We start from the raw sequence: 24,421 nt of genomic DNA on the forward strand, positions 1-24,421 counted from the left end.
ATTTATAAATCTTTGTCAACACAGGGGATACATCTACCTCTGTCTAAATATGCCATTGTATTGTAAGTACATCTCAATTTAAAAATAAATGTTTCTGCGCATGGCCAAATATTAAAATTGAATGGATTTAAACATTGACATAATTCTTTTTCCATTGCACCATGACTTTATGCTTTGTAGTGAACATTACTTATGTTAAGTGACTTTTGTCTTAAGCAAAGTCTGACCTTTCTGTCCTAATTAAATAATTAAAAATCAAGGCATTGTTACGTAAGACAGAAACAGGATGTAAATCCAAAACACTGTTTATTAATTCAGCACAAAGATCAGAATTGACTAAGTAACACAGAAGCACAGGCGGCGGACACAAGGCAGGGTGGAACGGTGACGCAGGGACTTCGATGGACTTCAAAAAGTACAGGACCACACCGGGAAGGACAACGATCTGACAACATAAACACAGGTTACTGAACTTATAAAGGGAACAAACAATTGAATCCAGCTGGCGCTGCTGATCATCGCTGATCAGTGACCACGCCCACAGACACACCCACACAACAGCACACTAGACGAGAGAGAGAGAGAGTGAATTCATGAGCCGTGACAGGCATGATAAGATTTTATTTTGGTAAAATAAGCATAATCTAGGGGCCTTTGCCTTTGATAAAAAAAAAAAAAGCGAAAATGCTGAATTTGCATGGTGAAAAGCATTTTACAAAAAATTATTAATAAATGTGAAGCTCCTATTTTTGCTTATATTAATTCTTCAGTATGTGTGTATTTTAAAACATCTTAATAAAAGTGTTTAGAAGTGGAAAGAAGGGCTGCACAATTAATAAAATTTCTAATGATCGCGGTTACAGATGCCAAAATTATGTAATTGTTCAAAGTGGCGATTTATCATTCAAGACCAATTATGTTATTCTGCGTGCCTAATAAGTTTTTTCTTTCTACAGGTTATCTTAAGGGTTAGGGTTAGGGTTAGGGTTAAGTGTTTTAAGTGTAGTTAGGGTTAGGGTTTAGTGTAACATTATAATACATCCATTTGTGTATATATATAATTTATGTATGTATTTATTTATTTATTTTGAAAGAAGAAACCAATCCAGTGTATAGCTCAAATTTGAGGCTTAATACTATTGAAAAGCAATAAAAGATTTTCAATTACAGTGTTTTCAGCTTGTTTACTATAATCTAAAAAATATGACTTGCGGTTGCTTCAGACAATGATGTGAACATCATTCGATGTAAATTGTGATAATCGTAATTAATAATCGCAATAACAATTTCAAGGTAATTATCTTTTGAATTATCTTATATTTTTGTCTGCTAGTAAAACTAGTTCTCTAGGTGAAGACTGTTTAAACGGTGATTCACGGATGCTGTAGTTACATCACATTTCTTTCTGGATACACTTACATAATCAGAACATGAGGTAGTAAAACAAACCAGCTTTTCTTTTAGCTGGACATTACAGTTACATTAATCTCATGATTACGTGTAATGTTTAAGGGTTATTTTTTGAAACAGTGTTATAGATGCATACTATATTTGTTTGGCTTTTCCATCAACACATTTCACGCTTTCATGTAGCAGTAAATGAATCAGGCTGCTTTTTACTAACTGTTAAGTTTTAAAAAAAATGTGATCAGTCTGTGGTTAATTCCCCTTAACCCATGGCCTCATGAGGGTCATTAGGTCTCTAGACATGTAAACTTAATGAGCTCATTATATAGTGCAGAGCCTTTGGGACACTGAACTCACTCATCTCTATCCATAGTTACTGCTTTTTTCCATCTTCAAATCATAATTAACAAATATTCATTGTCATTCAGGTCACAGGAGTTTATTTTAGTTTTGCAATGCAATATATTTGCAGTCCCCAGTTCTTGTTTCACTCAAGACATTAACAGTATTATTATGCATCATGATGGAATATAGAACAGTATCTATTTTCAAAATACAGAAAATTTGAAAATAATTATGTTAAACTAATTCATGGATTTGTTATCTCATTATAAAAGCAGACATTAGAACAGTCAATATCAAATCAAAACTTACACTTTTTTTTTTTACATCTTATTATGTAAATGATTAAAACACAGTCCTTTTGTCATAACTTTCATGAGAATATAGTAACATTATCTGCCTCTGAAACAACTTCTCTATTCTGGAACTGCAGACACAGAGTTAGCCATACTTTCAGCTGTTGCTTATTCAGGCACACTGGCACTGACTTTCTTTGGGTAAAAAGTATGTGTTTTGCCTATTTTTAGGAGCATTCTTCCAATTGTAGCATTATATTTATGACTAACTAAATTATTTTTCCTAAAATATGTAAATTGTGCTTATACTCAACACACTTTTATTTTCACAGCATTTACAAGCAAATGATGTGTGAAAATCCACAGTCATCGCAGTTGTACAAATAAATGTAAAAATAAATAAATTAAATACACTTAACACAGTATACAGAGGAACAATATCTAGTACAATATCTCAAAACAAACCAAAATGAAAGCACAATCAAACAGTATACAACTTAAATAATATGCATGGGTCAAAAGATGAAAGGGAGTTTTCAAGCAACAATTTTTTTTGGGGGCCATGCATTGGAATATGTCCTGTTTAATTGTATTTTTTATGAGCATTTTCTGATACATTTTATGCCTGGATGTTTTACTTCTGATCAATTTTGTGACTATTCCCAGCAATGACTCCAATTATTTAATAGATTTTTAATTACAATTATTTAAATTAGCATAAATAATAGACAGTGCAACAAATACTACAATATAAAACAGTTTACTGTTTAAATAATTATTTTGTTATGTTACAGCAATGACAATGAAAGAAAGTGCTTATTTCTCATAAAAATTTATGGGACTTAAAATACTCTGTATTGACATTTTGTCAATGATGTAATTATTATAAATTCTAGACAACAAAAATGACCATCTTTAACTCTCCCTGTCTTGACCGAAACCTTCACAGTGGTCACTGCTTTGATCTTACCGAGGAAAGCTGTGAGGGTTTGGTTTTATAGACTGTAAATATTGTGTGTCTTTGTATTTATGGCACTGTGAAGCAGAGCAGGTGTGTTTTATTACATAATATATCAGAGCTAAAGTGGGCAGAGAGCTCTGCTGCACCTGGTCAGTCACTCTGCATCTGTCTCACTCTCTCTTCTCTGTTTCTGTTCTGCTCAGAAAACTCATCTGATTATGTTCACACTTCAAATCCACTTTCTTTAGATCCCTGCATCTTCTGTTTGACTGCTTTAGTACAATTTTCTGTGATTTCATAGCAGTAATCTGTCTTTGTGCTAGTTCTGATAGCAGAGCAGTTAACTTGTGACCCTCTGCTGATAGAAGCCCTTTTATTAAACATTTCTAACCATTTCTAATCTCTAACTCTAAACCAAACCATTTGTCTATATAAACCAATTTAAAGACAGGATGTACATGTAACAGGCATATACAACTACAGTAAACAACTACAATTTTTTAGTACTGACCAATATTCCAAGTCTTCTAAAGGCAAGCGATGGCTTTGTTTGAGGAACAAGCCCAAATCGATTCTGTTTCCATTTGCTGTAATGCTCAAATCGCAATCACATTAGGTTTTGGCTGGATTTAATCGATCAGTGAGATTTGCTGTTTGGAAACACAAGAATATCTCATTCATGTACCGTTGGCTGTAGCAATGAACATAAGAATGATTGCAAATGGGATTTCTGAATGTGCTTGTTAGTGCATTGTACGGTAAATGTGGCTAAAGTTAAAGGTATAAATCACCCCAAAATTTAAATATGTACAATAAAACAAAAACAAAAAACCACACAAACAAAACCAAATTAAACTCTTGGTGCAAGAAACTGAACAGTATTTATACGGTTTTTATTTAATTTTTTTATAAATAAAACCTGGTGCTCTGGTCTCGTCCTGTCTCATCTGCATCCTCGACACAGTCTGCGCATCTCCATCTTCTTGCTTGCTTTACAGCGGATCCCAGACTTATAAGTGCATTACCACCACCTATCATCTTGTAAAAAGGCAGTTTTTGTAATAAATACCCATGACTGTACTTGTATCTGCCTCTTAACTGTTTTCTGTAGATTTACTACAGACCCTCTTTCTGTCTGGTAAGATGACAATTTGGTTCGGTTATGGCCGTCAGTCACAGGTGCTTAGCGTCTTCTCACTAATCTGAGTCTAGCTGAAGTGTAATACATCAGCGCTGGCTGTAAATTGTCAGTGTCTCCTCCACTCTGAGCATGAGATGTGATTAATAGGAGATTAATCATTCAGTTTCTTCACATCTGCTGTGCTCTCTCTTACTGAAGCATCTGGAAATGAATTGTGAATACTAAAGATAACCATTTAAGAATCATTCTTTTATAATTACATATACAATATACAATTATTTTCAAATATTGATGGGGATGTGTCTGATCAGGCTAAAGGAAAAAAATACAACCATTTAAATATAAAAATGTTATATCAAAGAATATTGAAACATGAAACCTCAATGGAGGAAACGTGTTATCCACATGAATTGTAATTTTAAATAAAAATAAAATTCTTGATTGTTCATTAATAGTACTATATTATAAAACTACTGAAAACTCTCCAGTGTCTGTAGTGAAAGTGTGGTAAAATGGCTAAGTGTTTTTTTTTTTTTTTTACCATATCTCACAGTACCACCGTACCTATGTTGGGTACGTTTTTTAATATTTATGCTGCTTGATTGTGTTGATATCTTGCTGACCAAAAATGTTGGAATCCAGTCATTGTGCCAGGAATATTGGATCCAGTTTCCTTAAAAGCACGTCTGACTTTATAAACTAGAGGTCTTCGGCCTGAGAGCTTTACATTGGTAGCCATGAAAAAGCAGGAAGCAGGAGATGTCAAAATGAACAGGGTGTATTGAATAATCTTTGTTGCATATATTTGAGTGGTTAGACTTCATCCCTACTTTGACAGGATTTTGTGCAGATTTTGTCCTGTACTCAGTCTGACCAGCACAAATTAGTCAGTAGAGCTGGGTAGTAACTGATTACATGTAATCTGGGTTACATAATCACATTCCAAAATATTAGTACATGTTTAAAATACTCGTAATCAGACGACAGTTACTTTTTTATTGATTACAAGTTTTTCACACTCAACATTTCAACATTGCATCAGCTACTGATGAACACTTTTTTTTTTAAATCACAGGTTATTTAACCATATATTGTCATGTCTTTAAAAGGCTATTGTCTTTCAAACACATTCAAATGCACAAATTAACGTTATTTCTTGTTTACATATTTCTTATTTGCAGGGATTTCCAAGGTTCTTTGTTTGTTTGTTTTTTAGACCTAATACTGTATATTACCATCAAAAATAAATAAAAATAGTTAAAAATAATTTAGTTAAAATAATTAAGTTAAGTATCTCGTTTTCATGTTCACGGTTCTCTGACATTGGTTAATGGTCACATGACATGCAGGTAAACAAATTAAATTTTTTTTTTTTGTAAGTGTTTATTTTGATTGATGTTGTTTTAAAAACATTTATTTTAATTTGACATTTTTATAATATAATTAATACAATTCATGAATCCCCTGGAGTTCCTTCATGAACCCTAGTTTGGGAAACCTTGATGTAATGTAATGTTTAATTCAGTTTATGTTGTTACTAACAATGAATGGAGTAGATTTTCTTTTTTCATTGTATTTTTATATCAATATGATACAAAATTATCCTATTTAATCTTTGTAATAATCGAGTTAGGTCAAAAATAATATAAAAATGATCAAAGAAAGTAGTCTGATTATATAACCTAAAATGTGTAATGTAATTTATTCGTTACTAACTACAATTATAGTCATGTGATTTGGAATCAGTTTTCAAGTAATCTACCCAGCTCTGTCAGTTAGTCAGTTAGTCAGTTAGGGGAGTAGTGGCCTAGTGGTTAGAGAGTTTGACTCCTAACCCTAGGGTTGTGGGTTTGAATCTTGGGCCGGCAATAACACGACTTAGGTGCCCTTGAGCAAGGCACCGAACCCCAAACTGCTCCCTGGGTGCCGCAGCATAAATGTCACATCGTCACTAGTCTACTTGCTAAGTCATGACATATCGAATACTGTTTCCAGGTCCAAGGGCCCTATTTTAACGATCTAAACGCATAGTGTAAAGCGCACGCCGCATGTCCAAATCCACTTTTGATATTTTAACAACGAAGCACCGGGGCGCATTTTGGAATGGGTTGTCCCTATTCTCTTAATGAGTAATGGGCATAACGTTCAATACACCAATCAGGGTGTCATCTCCCATTCCCTTTAAGAGCGAGATGTGCTTGTGCCATGGCGGATCGCTATTTACATGGTGGAATTTGTTGGCGGAAAAGCTGAACGCTTCTTAAGCGAAGAAACCAATCTGCTCGTGTGTGAAGTTAAAGCAGAAGTCATATCATTCTTTTACACTGTAATCCTTTTGTTTTTAATATTTGGCATGTTTGTGTGATGCGCATCCCTGTGTGTAATAAGCAAAGTCAGCACACACTGTGGACCTGCCCAGAGGCGCATTTTCCACCAACGAGCTCTTTGAATAAAAATAATAATAATAATTGCGCCATTGACTTTAGACTTTAGACCAGGTTTGAGTTGGTCTATGGCGCAGTCTATTTTCAGCTCCTTAAAATAGCAATGTGCCCACAGTGCGCCTGAACACACCTCTTTTTTAGACCAGCACGCCCATGGGCACACAAATAGGCACAAATGCATTTGCTAATTAAACGATGTGGCGCTGGACGGGAAAATGTGGGCGGTGCCGGACTGAAACTAGCAAACACACTTGCGCTGCGCCTTGCGCCGCATTGCGCCAGGTGTATGATCTCTACACAGAATGCATTCTCAATAGCATTCTTCTATTATGCCTTATAAATATATAAAATATATTTACCTTCAATTTAAGTAGTAAATATAAGAAGAAAATAGTAGAAGAAATTTTATTCTTAAGAATGTTTTGTGAACTCAGCCACTGGTCTTTCCTTCAGCAGTCAGACATGTGATTTATGGACTGACTGAGCTTGAGTTACCTTTATGAAGATTGCTTTCAAAATCCCTCACACTATCTTCCTGTGAAAAACACCAAGAGAAAGAAAGGTCTGTGAGCTTGTGATTAAAATCAGGGTCTTCCCTTTAGGGCTTAGAAACATAATAAGACCCTAGTCTATTTCTAAAATAACAATGATATTGATGCTGGAGCCTATACCTGCGTCTCAAGCCATAGGCAAGTGGTAAGGTCATTTTTCTCTGTAACACATTAAGGGACCAATTCTCACTATTAATCAGTTGCTTAATAGCATACACATTATAATATTAATACAAATTAATATTTATAAAGCACCTATGCAAGCCATATTCTGCATGAACATATTTTAGATTCTTTAATCCTACTCAATACTTAACAGCTACCATACTAACTATTATTAATAAGCAGCAAATTAGGAGTTTATTGAGGCATGGGAATGAGAATGGTTTTATTCCATTACCTCTCTGGGTTTCTTCCTGTCAGTGTTGGCAAATGTTGGCATGACAACCGATCCACTTCATGGATGGCAAAAGCATATCCGGAGCTGAATCATTTTATTCAGAAGGAATGATACACTCTTTATTACCTGTGATCGTTGTGTCATGATGCTTGTCTGATGGTCGACATGTTGTTCTTATTTCCTGAGCAGGTGGCTTTGTGTGGGCTCACAGGAAATGAATAAGTGATATGCAGGAAATATTGAAATCAGTAACAGTGATATGAGATGCCTAAACTCTTGAGCTTCATGACTTGGCAGCTGAGTGAGCTTATTTGTTTATTATTATTCATTGTCATTTTATTTTTCCAGTTTATTATTATTATATATTGTTTATTGAATTATGTGCTGTCTTTAAGAGTGTTTGGATGTGATAATAATATTTCTTAATTGAGTAATTGGAACACACAAAATATTATTGTTACCAATGATAATAATAAGAGGTTTCTGCTGGTGTGCCAACTGAAAATCATGTTGCATTGTGTTTAGCTTAAGGTGTCCATGCACTAGGTGAATAAATACATCTAAGAAGAATATATCTGCAGCAAAAAACAGTCAGCCTTTTTGTGATGATGTAGTTGGTAAATGCACATAGAGTTTTCTTGACATGTTTTCTTTCTGCTTTCTTCACCTCTTCATTATGCCTCTCTCCCATCTCTAGAACTCTCTTTCTTCTGTTCTGTGGTATTTTGACCATTGTGTATTCCATGCACATATTGTATGAACACTATGTGTTCCGTATCCCCTCTATTATGATGTTTCTATTTTTGGTCTGCTCAGTTTGGAGACTGTACACGCCCTGCAGAACTCAGATATTTTCAGTCTCTTCACAAGCACCTCCTGTGACCCGTGGTCTGAATAATATGGCCATCTCCCACTGTCCTGCATTCTGTTCTTCACTCCATAGTGTGAAGACTTCATTAGTGCTTCCTGACTGCCCCATTAGTCAGTCTCAGGAGCCCCCTCACACACACAGCTCTACCAGGCTGTGTGCACTTGTGATTTCATTTATTACGACATCATGTCCTGACAAGCCTGATCAGAATTTCACAGCAGAATCTATTGGTAGTGTTGAAATAATATGATGTGACTGAAGCTTCACTATAAAATTTATTAAAGTCAAGTTTTATCAACAATTTACATTTTAATGCACTCTCCTGGTGTAGTTGTGCACAATTTAGTGCACATTATTTCATTGAAAATTGTACTTTCCTATGCATGCTAAAAATTGTTACTTTAAATGAAAAGTGAAATACAGGTTATGTTATGGATAATGGCAACTTTCAATATCTTAAATTTAATGGCAATAAATGAATAAAGATTTCAACAATAACAGCAAATAATGCTAGATATGAAATGAAATGTTACCAGTGTGATACATGGAGAAGCTCTGGAGGATGAACTTGACCTTTAACCTCCATGTTCCAGTCAAAAATCCTCCTCACAAGTGGGCGGCAGCATGCTCTGCAAACTTACATTCAGCACTGACTCCATTCTGATCTGCAGTGGCCACTTATCAACATCAAATCAAATCCTAATGAATGAAATCAAGTTCAGGCCTATATTATTTCCTTGCTGAATATCTTGTTTCACATAGAAATACATCACAGATGTTAAATGGATTGAGAATACTATATATCATGTTGACTTGAAGAGCATGAATAAGCATGATGGATTTTGTCGGCCGAATATCAGATTTTGTTTGTTTGTTCTACAGTTCTGAGACAAGATCTAATTAGGAGCCAATCTCTTTTTGTTTAGTTTTTTTTTTTTTTTTTAGGAATATATATATGTTTCTCTAATCTATCATTCCAAGTCATATTCACACATAGAATTTTCAGAGACAGACATGATTGACTTAAATATTACATTCAGCTGTGGCAGACCGAAACAGACAGACAGACAGACAGACACAGACAGACAGACAGACAGACAGACAGAGAGACGACTGACACAGACAGACAGACACAGACAGACATGCAGAGAGACAGACAGACAGAGAGACAGACAGACAGACAGAGAGACAGACCGACATACAGACACAGACAGACAGACAGACAGACAGACAGACACAGACAGACAGACACAGACAGAAACAGACAGACATACCGACACAGACAGACAGACAGAGAGACAGACAGACACAGACAGATAGACAGACAGACAGACAAAGACAGACAGACAGAAACAGATAGACAGACAGACACAGACAGACATATTTATTCCAGCCTGTGTGTGTTCCTGTGCTCTGGTCAATTTAAAAACACAAACTGAAACCTATCAGGCATCTTTCAGTCAGACGTTCTGCTCCATCATGTCATTGTTTATAATGGTGAGTCTTGTGTCTAGCTGAACTGTTCTGATGTTTCCTGAGATTGGCACTGGACGCTCACATTTACTAAATGCAAGTGCTGAATCTATGCCAGTACTGTAATGCTTAGATAGACTCCTCTCTCTTTCTCTCTCTCTCTCTCTCTCGCTCTCTCTCACTCTCTCTCACTCAGGCAATTGTCCACAAAACATCCTTTTTTCACATCATTCTTCCATTCATGTCAAGCAAATGAAAGAATCCATCAATAAACACTTACTTTATAATGTGCCTTGCCATCTGTCAGTAAACTACTCTTTAGATTTGGAAAAACTTAATTTTAACTTAAGTTGTTTTAAAACCAGGGAATATAAAATGTAAGTCTCCTGTTTTTCCTATAGGCTACATAAAATTTACTGAGATGACAAAGTTTACTGAGATGACAAAAACATTCGGCATTTATGCCTTGCACCTAAGTATTAAGAAATTGTATTTATGCATTTACTTATTTTTTGCTGTGTGCAATATAAAAATATAAGACATATATATTACACGTATCTCATTCCATATAAATTTTAACGCACAGTACAAATTGTGTTATTCATAATATTTACATACAACATGAATGGGCTTTAATAGTCAAAGTAGAAGTTTGTCTCTGTTGGGCTCCAAATTGTGAACGGTGCATGTGACATACTTTTGTCATAAGCACGGTCAGCTGGCCACATGGACTTTGCACAACAAACACGTCCATTGAAGCTTACAGCCAGAGGAATATACAGTACTTTGAATGGCTTGCACACTCCACATGTGCGCAAGACGGAGCAGAAAGCGTAATTAAGTATAACCGAGACTTAAATGCTAAATTTTAAGTACGTTTCATTAATTGCACTAATGTTGTTTCCTTAACTACATAAGAACTTTGAAAAACTAAGTGCAAATCATGTGATTTCTGTTTTTTATTTTCCTAATTCAATAAATTTTACTATTACAATATCTTGTAAAATGTATTCTGTAGTAATCAATGTACAATTTCACTGACTTTTTCTTTTCTTTTATTGTCCACCCAATGTTTTTGTTAAAATAATCAGAATGCCTTTACAAATACAGTATGTCAGCAAGATGTTATTCATGAACTAAGTAGAAGCTATTTTGACCCAATAAATGTCCACACTGTTGTCGACCTTTGAATTTTGGTTTAGAATTTTTACTTTATAATTTGATGTAATATGTTTTCAGTTGTTGTCATGTATGTGTGTGTCTGTGTGTATTTGGAGTCAATTTAGAAATGTCTATGAGAAAATACAATAAAAGCAATGGACCGACTGTTAATAAAGGGAAAGCAGAGGCAAAGCCAGAATATATCAGGACAAGAATTATGTACATATTACTAGTAATCAGAAAAGATCCTTACTTCACAACCCACCAAACTCAAGTCAAACCCTATTTAATTTATCAACTGAGGTATGTATAATTGGCATCAACAATTCTAACAACATTTTTGTTGTAAATTTATTAATGGAGCATTGTTGAGTGTGTCTTTCAGAAACAGTTTGCTCATGTGCACTTCTAACACTGGAATGTGATTCGAAAGAAATTAAGATTTGAAACTTGTGATTTGAAAGACATTAAACAGTTATTTTTAATGCCATACTTTTAATGATATATCATTAATATTGTATCAAATAGGGATGTCTGTTGATTCACTCAAAGCCAGGCCAAAAGGCACCAAATTGTTGGAAGGGACATATAAAGAGCCTATGAAGTTCATTTGTGTTCATTTGTAATCATGAAAATTATAGAGCTGCTTCTGGCTATGTGTCACAGTGTCTGGGTTGTTGTTCCCCGGGGTTCCACTAGATGTCCTCCTTCTCACGGTGTCTGTCCCAGATCACTTCCTGTTCCCTTATATGGTCACCTTCCTCCTTGTTGCGTAATTGATTGTTCCCCCCACCTGTCTCCTGTTTCCCCATTATCCTTCTGTGTATAAATACCCAGTCTGTCTTAGTCTATGTTACGGAGTCCTTGTTTAATGTTATGCTATTTCATGCCTGTCATCCTTGTCTTGCCTTGCGTTAGTGTCTTGTTTATGTCTGCTTTGATCTTCTGGTTTTGACCCTGCCTGGACTGTTTACTCTCTTGGATTACCCTTATAAATAAATCATACTTACCTGCAATTGGTTCTCTCGCCATCTTTCAAGCGCCGCGTAACGTGACAGAAGGACTCCGTCAAACAGAGAACCAGCAGGTATGTCTGCCCATGCCTCATCCCCAGCCACAGAGCGGGACAGTGGCGGTTTTGAAGGAACTCGCCTGGTGGTTTTTCGGGGGACCAGGGGAGGTCGCCGAGGAGGGAGTGGTCGAGAGGAGACTCGGCATCACTCTCAACCATGGCCTCCCTTCGATCCGGGGCTTCTTTGGGATGGATCAGAGCCTCCCTCTCACCGTAGCGGAAGGAGAGGTGAGAGGAAGCGCATGCCCGCCATGGTAGCACCACAACCCAAGATAACCGCCAACCCTGCGCCACTGCGGTGCAGGGCCACCAAACTCCCATCACGAGGCAAGATGGAAGCCAGCCTCACACCACAGTACCCGATGGCCACCAGCTCAGCACCGACGCCCAAGTCGGCCGCTGTCTCATTCTTGGATTATTTCGCTACGCTATCAAGAATACTAGAGGTTCCCAAGACGGTTCACGTCATGGCTGCTGAGCCAGCGCTTCAGCACAAGATGGCCTTTAACCCAGCGCCACAGCTCAAGATGGCCGCTGAGCCAGCACCACAGCTCAAGATGGCCACCAGCCCAGAGCCACAGCACAAGATGGCCACCAGTCCAGCGCCACAGCACACGATGGCCGCCAGCTTAGAGCCACAGACCAAGATGGCCATCAGTTTAGAGCCACAGCACAAGATGGCCGCCAGCCCAGACCCACAGCACAAGATGGCTGATTCAACGCCTGAGTCGCCAGTACAGGTGCCACCGACTCGCCGTCATAGAGGGCGGAGGACGAGGAGACAGGCGTCGACCATCCCTCAGGGCCTGGAGAACGTTCCCGAGCAGACCGTTTCTGTTCCCGAGGCGGTGCCCGATGCTGTTCCAGATGCCGAGGCGGTGCCCAATGCTGTTCCAGAGGTCGAAGCAAAACCCGACGCTGTTCTGGAGGTCGGGGCGGTGCCCGACGCTGTTCCAGAGGGCGAGGCGAGACCCGATGCTGTTCCGGAGGTCGAAGCGAAACCCGACGCTGTTCTGGAGGTCGGGGCGGTGCCCGATGCTGTTCCCGATTCCGAGGCACAGTCCGTTGCCGTTCTGGAGGCCGAGGCGGTGCCCGATGCAGTCCCCGAGGCGGTGCCCGATGCAGTTCCCGAGGCGATGGCCGAGGCTGTTCCCAAGGAGGTGCTCGCTGCTGTTCGAGAGGCCGAGGCGGTGCCCGATGCTGTTCCCGAGACAGTGCCCGATGCTGTTCCCGAGGCGGTGCCCGATGCTGTTCCCGAGGCGGTGCCTGATGCTGTTCCCAAGGCCGAGGTTGTTCCCGAGGAGGTGCTCGCTGCTGTTCGAGAGGCCGAGGCGGTGCCCGATGCAATTCCCGAGGCGGTTCCCGAGGCGGTGCCCGAGGCGGTTCCCGAGGCGGTGCCCGATGCAGTTCCCGAGGCGGTGCCCGATGCTGTTCCCGAGGCGGTGCCCGATGCTGTTCCCGAGGAGGTGCTCGCTGCTGTTCGAGAGGCCGAGGCGGTGCCCGATGCAGTTCCCGAGGCGGTGCCCGATGCCGAGGCGGTGCCAGAGGTCGTTCCCGATGTGGTGATCGATGCCGTTCTGGAGGCTGAGGCGGTGACCACGAGGATGTGGTGGTCGTCCGCTCCGCCCTGGGGGACTCTGGCGGTGACCACGAGGAAGTGGTGGTCGTCCGCTCCGCCCTGGGGGACTCTGGCGGTGACCACGCGGCTGTGGTGGTCGTCCGCTCCGCCCTGGGGGACTCTGGCGGTGACCACGAGGAAGTGGTGGTCGTCCGCTCCGCCCTGGAGGACTCTGACTTTGACCACAAGGTCATGGTGGCCTTCCGCTCCGCCCTGGAGGGTTCTGGCCTTGACCACACGGCTGTGGTGGTCATCTGCTCCGCCCTGGTGGACGCCTCAACATGTCCTTCATGGACTTCTGTTTTGTGTTTTTTGAGTTCTGTTATGCTTCTGTCTGTTCCCCTCAGTTAGTCTGGCCCTCTGTCCCTCCCCCTGTACCTCCTCCGGTCCCCCTCCCTCCTGGTCTCCCTGTTTTATGTTTACATTTCTGGTGTTTGTTACCCGTGTGTTCATTTTCCGGCCCTCCGTCCCTCCCCCTGAGCCTCCACCTGTCCACCTCCCTCCTGGTCTCTGTGTTGTGTTTTGTCTTGGAGCGTCTGGGAGCCGCTCCGTAGAGGGGGGGTACTGTCACAGTGTCTGGGTTGTTGTTCCCCGGGGTTCCACTAGATGTGCTCCTTCTCACGGTGTCTGTCCCAGATCACTTCCTGTTCCCTTATATGGTCACCTTCCTCCTTGTTGCGTAATTGATTGTTCCCCCCACCTGTCTCCTGTTTCCCCATTATCCTTCTGTGTATAAATACCCAGTCTGTCTTAGTCTATGTTACGGAGTCCTTGTTTAATGTTATGCTATTTCATGCCTGTCATCCTTGTCTTGCCTTGCGTTAGTGTCTTGTTTATGTCTGCTTTGATCTTCTGGTTTTGACCCTGCCTGGACTGTTTACTCTCTTGGATTACCCTTATAAATAAATCATACTTACCTGCAATTGGTTCTCTCGCCATCTTTCAAGCGCCGCGTAACGTGACACTATGTGCCCCAGTTAAGCACTCTGTCTCTCCGTTGAGGAAATAGATTTGATGTGTTGTGTCTCATTTCTTTGCTGTCGTTGTTTTAGTGCTTTATCCTTGACTGCATTGATCAGCTTTAAATTCAGCATTCTCTTTTGCGCTTTCTTTTTCTTGTTGTGGGAAACTTCAAACAGCTCTCGTCCCACTACAGCAGTCACTCCCTTCAAAGACTGCTTTTATTATATATTCTTAAGACAGTTTTAATCAGCTCAGAAAGACCATTGCTATATGTAGGAAAATAGGTCAAATTGCCAGATGTAATCAGTGGAAATATGAGATTAATTACTGTGGTTGTTTGATGTTTGGAGATAGACTAAATAATTCTGAAGCATTTCTTGAGTGCGGCCAGCCATGACAGCAGGAAATGTTTTGGTTTAGAAGCTGCATTAGCTTTCTTTAATAATCACTAAGCTCTCCTCCCTGTAGACCAAAAACGTCTCTAGGTTACGTATGTAACCCTAGTTCCTCGAGGGAACGAGACGCTGCATCAAATGCGCTTTGGGGAACGAGCCCAGTGTGTGCAACTCTGAATATTGTGTGTAATCAGTCCAATAGAAGAGCGTGACGTCACAGGCGGGGTGACGTAAGCGACCAGCAAGCTAAAAAAGCAAGTGCCGCGCAGCTGGCGTCAGCTTCGAGTACCAGCAAGCGCCGGCAGGGGTGCCGGGGGTATGGCTCCGAGACGCAGTGTCTCGTTCCCTCGAGGAACTACGGTTACATGCGTAACCTAGAGACGTTCCTTTTCAGGAACTCGAGCTGTGTCAAATGCGCTTTGGGGAATGAGTACCAACGCCGCCAGACTACCAAACCCCTGCCTAGTGTGTATCCGAAGAGCACAGCTTAGGACAGGAGGACAGAAGCGCCTGGAGTGACTGGCATGTCTAGGCCATAAAATTTAACAAGCGTAGAGGGTGTGGACCACCCCGCAGCGTTGCAGATGTCCAGCATGGAAACACCTGCTTGGAAGGCCTTGGAGTAGAGTGAGCCTTGGCTCTCGACAGCAGGGGACGACCAGAGGACTCATAAGTGGCACTGATAGCCTTGACTATCCAACGACTAATAGTCTGCTTAGAAGCAGGAGAACCCCTCTTGGGGGGACCGTATTATACAATCAATTGGTCAGTTTTTCTCCACAGGGCAACTCTGTGGACGTATGCGTCCAGCGCTCGAACTGGACACATACAATTTAGCTTCGCTTGGTCGGCTCCCGAAAGGGAGGAAGACAGAAGGCCTGCAGCACTACAGGTCATGGTGTAACAGAGAGAACCTTGGGAACATATCCCGCTCGAGGTTATATGAACGCTTTAGTCATGCCAGGTGCAAATTCAAGATAAGTGGGGGCCACAGAGATGGCCTGAAGATCTCCTACTCTCCGCAGAGAGGTGATAGCCAACAGAAAGGAGGTTTTAAGTGTGAGATGTCTGTCTGAGATATCTTGAATAGGTTCAAATGGGGGTTTGCACATTGCCTCTAACACCACAACCAAGTCCCACAGGGAAATACGGGACCGTACTGGAGATCTCAGCCTCAGCGCGCGCGGAGGAAACGTGTAATTAGGGGGTGTCTTTTCCAGCAACTGGCCATCGAGAAGGGGGTGGTAGGCCGCAATGGCATGGGGGGACAGATAGCTCGCGAGCTCCTCATATTGCGGCGAGTGGGGGTGGCGAATCCCTGTCGACCGACTCCACATCAACCTCCTCGGAGGAAGAGAGGCGGAGCGTCGACCCCTCTCCCTGAGTGGAAGGAACCGCCGAGCGTGCCTCCGACTCTAGGGATTGGGTGCCGGATCTGGCAGAAGTGGAAGGAGATAGGGACTGGCATGTCTCCATTCCCTCCACCAAATCCACTTGCGAACCCCACGAGTGCAGCCGCCATTCTGCCTCGGCAGAAGCGGAACCAGCACCTCGGGGAACGCTGGCAAAGGCCCCCTCCTCGAAGAGATATATATCGCAGGCAGGGAGGAACACACAACCTATAACGCGATTTGGAATCGCCATCAGAATGCTTTACTTTCGCCTTGCTCTTTGCCATGTCTAGGAGCTCTAACAGGACATACAACAGTAAATAAGACTCACAAGACAAACAAGTGACATTCACACACTAAGCGCTTGCTGAAAGACGCGAAGCTGACGCCAGCTGCGCGACACTTGCTTTTATAGCTTCCTGGTCGCTTACGTCACCCCGCCTGTGACGTCACGCTCTTCCATTGGACTGATTACACGCAATATTCAGAGTCACTCACGCTGGACGTGTTCCCCAAAGCACATTTGACGCAGCTCGAGTTCCTGAAGAGAAACCAGCTGTCCTTTGAGAAAACTGTTAAAGTTCACCCCAAAATGAAAATTCTGTCATTAATTACTCATCCTTATGTCGTTCCAAACCTGTAAGATCTTCGTTCATCTTCAGAACACAAATTAGGATATTTTTGATAAATTCTGAGAGCTATCTGACCCTCCAAAGACAGCAACATTTGCAGGTCCAGAAATATAGTAAGTACATCAGTAACACAGTCCATGTGGCATCAGTGGCTCAACATCAGTTTTGCGATGCTACTGTACAATAATATATTTTTTTGCACAAAGAAAACAACAATAACATAATTTCTCCAGAGTTCTGCCACGTCTTCTGCTATTTTGGAGACTATTACAATGCATATGCATGCTCTCCCCTGAGCGTAAACAACGCTTACTGTGCACATTATGTTCATTCGCGCACTTTCCCTCCTGAATGTAAACAACGCTGATTAAGTCTAATAAGTTCTTGAGTACTTTCCAAAATGGTGGAAGACTTTACTCAGGTGAGAAGAATGGTTGAGTAAATTATGTTATTTTTGTTTCTTTGTTACCTCGTAGCATCACAAAACTGAAGTTGAGCCACTGATGTCACATGGTTTGTTTTACCGAATTATTTACTATGTTTCTGGACCTGGGAACATTTTATTTGCGTTGCTGTCTATGGAGGGTCGGATAGCTCTCCGATTTCATCAGAAAAATCTTAATTTGTGTCCTGAAGATGAACGGAGGGCTTACTGGTTTGGAACGACATGAGGGTGAGTGAGGGTGAACTAACCCTTTAACAGCTATTTGATTGCCACCGTTGACCGAACAATGATCATCTTCCCCTCATGTAGAAAAACACAGTTTGTCTGAGATATGATACCATGAATGTCCAGAATTCTACAGTGAGAGTGATTGCACATGACTGGAGTCAGTTATTGACTTAATAAATAGTCTACTGAGTGATAAAATATACTGTGTAATCCCCACCACAGCTATATATTGCCGTGTTTCCACCGCAAGAACTTTACCCAGGAACTAGGGACTTTGGCCTGGTACTTGGTGTGTTTCCACCGCAGGAACCAGGAACTAAGTAAAGTTCCGGGTAAAAAAAAAATCCCCTCAGAAAGTCCCTGCTGGTGAGGTAGTAGTTTTTCAAAGTTCCAGAACTTTCGGATTCACATCATTTTCAAAATATTACTGTTATTGTGTCATGCAATGTATTTTTAATTTTTTCAGGCTAGAATGTAGTTGTTTAAAATTCAAATCTGTGGTTTATTTATAAAGACAGCGTCTATTTAAAAATGTGTTACGCCGATCTCAGAGACGGTGAACTCCATACGATCAGTGGGGAGCTCAGTCCTCACGTATTCACAGAGAACAGCCTCTCCTCGGCTAGACCTTCTGATATGTGCCGCTGGCTCTGATGTCTCTTTAATGGTTAAACATAAAATATAATTCAGCTGTGGGGTAAATCTGACCGGTTTTCTTTGGTCTGTATTCAATTTATCTATATGTTAAAATGTAAAAAAACAAAAAACAAATTTAAATGTAAAAAAAATAAAAAAGGCAAATTTATATAATATTTCGTTTTATTGTAAGGGCTGTATACACATATCCCTGAACATTTCTGCAGCTGTTATTTTGTTTAAATGAAAACGAAAGGAGGCAGTGGTATTTGATATCATAATTCGTTTTATTGTAAATATACAGAGAGGAAAATTGCAGTTGCCAAAGTGAGCTGATTGATGTTATCAAGTACGCTGCTGTTTGCAGAATTACCGGATTAGCGTCATCACAGACATCACACTTCCTAGTCAAATGCACAAAGTCTGAACAACCGAGGATGCACGTCCAAAATCAGCGTACTTTGTATATTGAGAAACGCATGCAGACCTATGTCACCAGTCTATTTGCCTAATCTTCCCGGTACTTTAGACCACGGTGGAAACGCAGAAAGCAACAGGTCTGGGTAGGGAAAAAGTTCCTGGGAAAAAAAGTTCCTGGTACAAATGTTCCAGGTAATTCCAATGGAAATGCGGCATATGTGACCCTGGACCACAAAACCAGTCGCTGGGGTATATTTTTAGCAACAGCCAAAAAAAAAAAAAAATTATTTTGTATTTTATGCCAACAGTCATTAGGATATTACATGTTCCATGAAGATATTTTATAAATTTCCTACTGTAAATATATCAAAACTTAATTTTTTATTAGTAATATGCATTGCTAAGAATTCATTTGGACAAATTCAATGATGATTTTATCAGTATTTAGATTTTTTTTCAGATTCCAGATTTTATCAGTATTTAGATTTTTTTTCAGATTCCAGATTTACAAATAGTTGTATCTCGACCAAATATTGTCTGATCCTAATAAACCATACATTACTGTAAAGCTTATTTGTTCAGATTTCAGATGGTGCATACATCTCAATTTCGAAAAATGAACACTTAAGACCAGAGTCACATACTTGTATGTCATGGTATAAATGGTAAAAGGTTTAGATTTTGTCATTAGAGACAAAGAAATCATTAGAGATTTTGTATATATATATATATATATATATATATATTACAAAAAAATTATTTTGTAAAAATCCTTTGGAAGATACACAGAGACTATATTCTTTCACAACTAAAAACCTTTTATGGTCTAACAAGGAAGTTTTGATACTTACAGTATGCTTTAATTGCAACGTGGCAAACGTGGTTTTAAATGTGTGCTGTCACATTTGGTTAAATAATGTCTTTTATTATGTCATGTCTTTTAGTTTGAAGTTTATTCCAGTTCATAATCCAGTCTTGTTCATTGTTTCCTGTCCCTCAAGTTTCCCTTTCCTTTATTGATTGTGCTCAGGTGTTCCTTTTCATTAGTTCTGTTATGTGTTCATAGCTACATGTTTCCTTTTGTCTGGAGACTAGATTTGGCTTTCATGTAACCCTCTTCTTTGGTGAGTGTCTTGTTTTGAAATTTGTCAAGGTAAATTCAAGCCAAGTTTAGTTTGTGTCTAGAATTAAGTGTATTTATTTTTTGTTTTTCTATGTCTTTTTAAAAAAATAAATAAATAAAGCACTTGAATTCTCGACTTTGACTCACCTCAGTGTATTGTGTACAAACTGGTTAAGCTGGTATTGTTGCAGGTAAACTATCTTAACTTGTGTAGGAGTGATGTGTGACCAGCTGAAACCAGCACACATGTCTGAAAATGTAACTTATATTGGTTGGCAGTAATAGTTTTAAAAGTGATCTTTTAAATGGATAATCCATCCAAAAATATATTCTGTCATAATTTACTTGACATCCCAGGTGTATATGTGTACTCCATATGCATGCTTTCTTACTTCAAATAAACACAAAGATTTTTTTTTTTTTTCAAGTGAATGGGTTCCCAAATGCTGATGCTCCAAAAAGCTGACACATTGTTTGTGATGGGAACCAGTTAACACTTGTCAACACTTGTCAATGAATTTATGTCTTTTGAAGTGAAACAGTCATTTTTGGGTAAACTACCCCTTTACATTTATTACTACAGCAGTGTTTCCCACAGTATTTTGTCAGCCCTTAGACCCTTAAGGGGGTTAATTTTGTACACTTTAAAAACATTAATCGATCTGGTTCCCTTTGAGAAATAAAGAGCTTCAACCCTGTTTCAGTAATCAATTTGAACAGGGTGTAAAAAATATATATATTTGTACCTGGACTTTAATGTGGACTTAAACCTCACTTTAGTTGATAGTGTCTTAGCCCACAATAATATTATTATTTTCTGGAAGACAATCAAGACAGAAATGTTAAGTTTATTTGGTTACAGGAGCAATGCACAGTCACACTAACGTAAGTGTAAATGTGCAGGAATTTAAACCCTTGAAAGAATGTACAAAAAAATGTCACCCTTTAACCTGAGAGTTATGCAAATGTGAAATTAAAGTGATTGGTACACATTGCATTCTCCGATGTAGTCTAAACTCACAGCACATATGTAGATGAAGTTTCCAGTATTAACTGAGAAAGTCATAAGCTGCACGTGTGTTAATACAAACGCTACATAGCTTCACTCAGAAACACAGCGCAACAAACTGTATACTTCTAAAATTAAATCACAGCCTTTAGCATTCTGATAACTGCACTATGCCATATCACAATTTTAGTTTGATTGACAGGTCATTAGAAATCATTATAAAACTCAGCCATGCCACCAGTCTATGAAACTAATGGGAAACATTGGCCTGAACTAGTATTTTTTTTTTTTTTTTTTTCAGATTTTTCCTCCATATGGGGATGTTGAACTGATATGAAGAGTGTTTATAATATTTAACATTTCTCTTTTCTGCCCCCACAGGCTCTGAGCTCTTTTGAGTGGTGCCATGACCAGTAAGGGTGGTGACCATGCAGACACACTGAACCCCCCTTCTTCATCCTCCTCCTCTTCTCGGTCCTCAGCAGCCCGTAAGCTGCAGGTGCAGCGCTCACTCTCCCGAGATACCATCACCATACACTTTTCTGCCAAGGGAAATGAGGAAGAGGAGGAGGAAGAAGAACTCTACAAGCTAGCCGTTTCTCCCTCTGGCCTTGAAACTGAAGATCAGACTGTAGTCACTGCTCAGGAGGCCAGTGAGGAGCTTCTCTCTGAAGGACTGGAAGCGGTTATTGTTGCAGGACTGTCATCTCAGACCCACAGTTCTGCCTTGGCTATACAGCACCCTTCCATTAGCCTGGGTTGCACATCCACTTCTAGTCTTGCTAGCTTCTCATGGCCCTCTGAACAGAGGTCTACTGCCCCAGTACGTTCTACCCATTCAGCTTCCTCCAACTCATCCCCAGCCAAGGCCTCTGGTCTTCCCTCAAAGCCCTTCCTAAGCCTAGTGAAGTCCCTTTCCACTGAGGTGGAATCTCGTGAGGTTGCTCCCCAGCCAAAAAGGAACCGGCATTTGATGAAGAGCCTGGTTAAGTCTTTGTCCACAGACACTGCTCGATCCGATCAGGAGGCTTTGACAACTCATCGGCCCTCAGATTCCCGGCTCAATCTGCACCTCTTCAAACCTTTCACACAGACTCGTGTTCCTGCTGTCAGTGGAGACTCCAAAACTGCTCCCTCATCCCCCCTCACCTCACCCGATAGCCGCTCCTTCTTCAAAGTTCAGGAGGTGGAGGCACGTATTGAAGACACAAAACGGCGTCTGTCAGAGGCTATGTGTGAGCCCCTTCAACTGCTCAGCAAAATCATTGGTGAGGAACCTGGTGGCATCACCTCCACAACTGCAGGAGTCTCTTACCGGTCCAGGAACCTTTCCTCCAGCGCCTCTGAGCTCTCCAACCTGTCTGCCCTCAATGGCCACTCAGAAAGCAACAATAACTACTGCATCAAGGAAGAGGAAGACCTGGAGGGAGAAAGTCCTCTTGAGGGGCCAACTGTTGAGCTGCCTTTGCACAAATCACCTTCTCTGGGCTTGAACAGGTGTTTTATGTCAACACTTGCTCGTCAAGAAGATGAAGAGTTTTGCGAGCTCTACACTGAAGACTTTGAGCCCTGCACTGACACAGAGTTAGATGGAGAAGAACCTTGTTTATCCCAAGTCCGACGAGGGAGTACAGGGGGATGCAGTGAGGAACCAACTGAAGGAGGAGGGGAGGAGGAGGAAGAAGAAGATGAGCCTCCAGCAGTACCCCACAACGCACTGATTCTTCTTATATCTCTGGTTTACGGTTACTTTGTTTTGCCACTTCCTACATATGTGTGTTGGGTTTTGATGGGAGTTGTGGCAGGATTCATGCTAGCGATTCTGGTGGTGTGGTTGTCACCAAGAGGCAGATCTTCATGTGTCCGTCATGGCAGCTGGAGCAGAAGAGAGAAATGGAACCGGGTTCCTCTGGATATCAAAGAACCAGCCATCCACAAGGTGGGTCCCACCCTGCTGCTGAAGATGATTCTGGTACTGTGGATAATGGTGTAATTTTGAAGAGCTAAAGGTTTACATTCACTATGCTTTTGACCATGAAATTTGATCAGACCAGTTAAATAATGCCTGGCATGGAAAATTGTATCTCATTCTCAGATCTACAAATGCTAAAATATAATGCAGAATAATAGCAGTGACTATTAAGTCTATCTTCCATATGCCATAGTACTCAAAAGGAATCCAAATGGTATTTTTCAGAAAGTACATTTGCTTGCTTCTCAGCCTCACACTCCAACAGTCTGTTGTTGTTCACACTTACTTAATTTTGCTAAGCCTAGCTCATAGACTGCTTCCTGAGTTGACACTTGACTGTTCATTCAAGTTGTATTAGGGTGAAGATTGTTAACTTTAAAGGAGGTTGTTCAGCTACAGAAAATGGCTGATGCCTTAAAAAAGAAAAAAAAAAGCTGATAACCAGCTGATCTATTGTGGCCTTGCTTGTCTTTTTTGTTAAAGAAATGATCTGGTCAGTTTTCTGCATTGCTTGCTAGAAGTGGAAGATAGTCACATGATAGTTGCACATTGATAGTCACAGTAGGTCATGGTGGATATTGCTGATGTCATGTTTCAGTGCAGTACAACCGCTGTTTATGAGAAATTATCCATATAAACTAGGGTGTTGCATGATAGCACATCTTTAAGCTAGCTTTACAAACTCACTGTGTGCACTACCATCTTCAGGCTCACAACCTTCCGAACACCAATATTTTCATGACTTAGAGATATTTTCTTCCCTGCCTGGCCAACTGAGTTCAGTTTGGATATAAAGGTTAGGTTAATTTTTATTTTTTTCTAGTAAATTAAGAGATTTAGAACATTCAGGGATGTTTTTACTGAAAGTATCACAATTTAATTATACTGAAAAAAGAAAAAAAGAAACCTATTTTTTAGCTCAGGAGCGATAATTAAAATCCATCCAATTAAATAAATAAATAAAATAAACTTTTATTGACACAGCATATAACTGCAGTGCATGCTTAGAATAAACACAAAGTTGTTGTCTTTGATGAATGCTGAAATAATATTTCAGTTAAAATATTTCTATATATTGTTAAAGTTTTTCTTTGTGTGAATGGGCTTAAATCATTATCCTTTTATCACAAATAAACAGGTGAAAATTGTATTCTTTTCATTTGAAACCCTAGTGATATTAGTTTTATCTCTATTTAACCTGACTGATTAAGTTGAAGGGAGTAATGTGTGGAACTGATATATTGTTACAGGCTGTAAAGCCAGGCGTTGCCATTTTGCCTGAGCTGTGTAATATTATCAGGTGTTCATCTGACTGCCCATCCTTCGGCCAACAAATGCAGAACTGTCCTTCCTCATACTTGTGCTGTAATTCATTTGTTAAATTTGGCCTTGTTTTTAATTTAAAAAAATGTATAGGTCATTTATTTTTATTAAATTGTTTATATTAATTTTCATAGGAAATAGTTAATT

General features: G+C 40.3%; 1 protein-coding gene across 4 annotated transcripts in view; it reads left to right on the forward strand.

The window, feature by feature from the left end:
- LOC113053315 (testis-expressed protein 2-like) overlaps positions 1 to 24,421 on the forward strand; it is a 73,108-nt gene that overhangs the window by 37,968 nt on the left and 10,719 nt on the right. For 3 of the 4 annotated variants that reach the window (XM_026218245.1, XM_026218238.1, XM_026218260.1), the window contains one exon: positions 21,361 to 22,918. In XM_026218245.1, the coding sequence (XP_026074030.1) occupies positions 21,386 to 22,918 (1,533 nt within the window). In that variant the 5' untranslated portion in view covers positions 21,361 to 21,385. Of the gene's footprint in view, positions 1 to 19,853; positions 19,972 to 21,360; positions 22,919 to 24,421 lie in introns of those variants that run through there. The other variant, XM_026218252.1, reaches the window with a different exon arrangement.

Source organism: Carassius auratus, chromosome 3, assembly GCF_003368295.1.
Source record: "Carassius auratus strain Wakin chromosome 3, ASM336829v1, whole genome shotgun sequence".
Classification (NCBI taxonomy): Eukaryota; Metazoa; Chordata; class Actinopteri; order Cypriniformes; family Cyprinidae; genus Carassius; species Carassius auratus.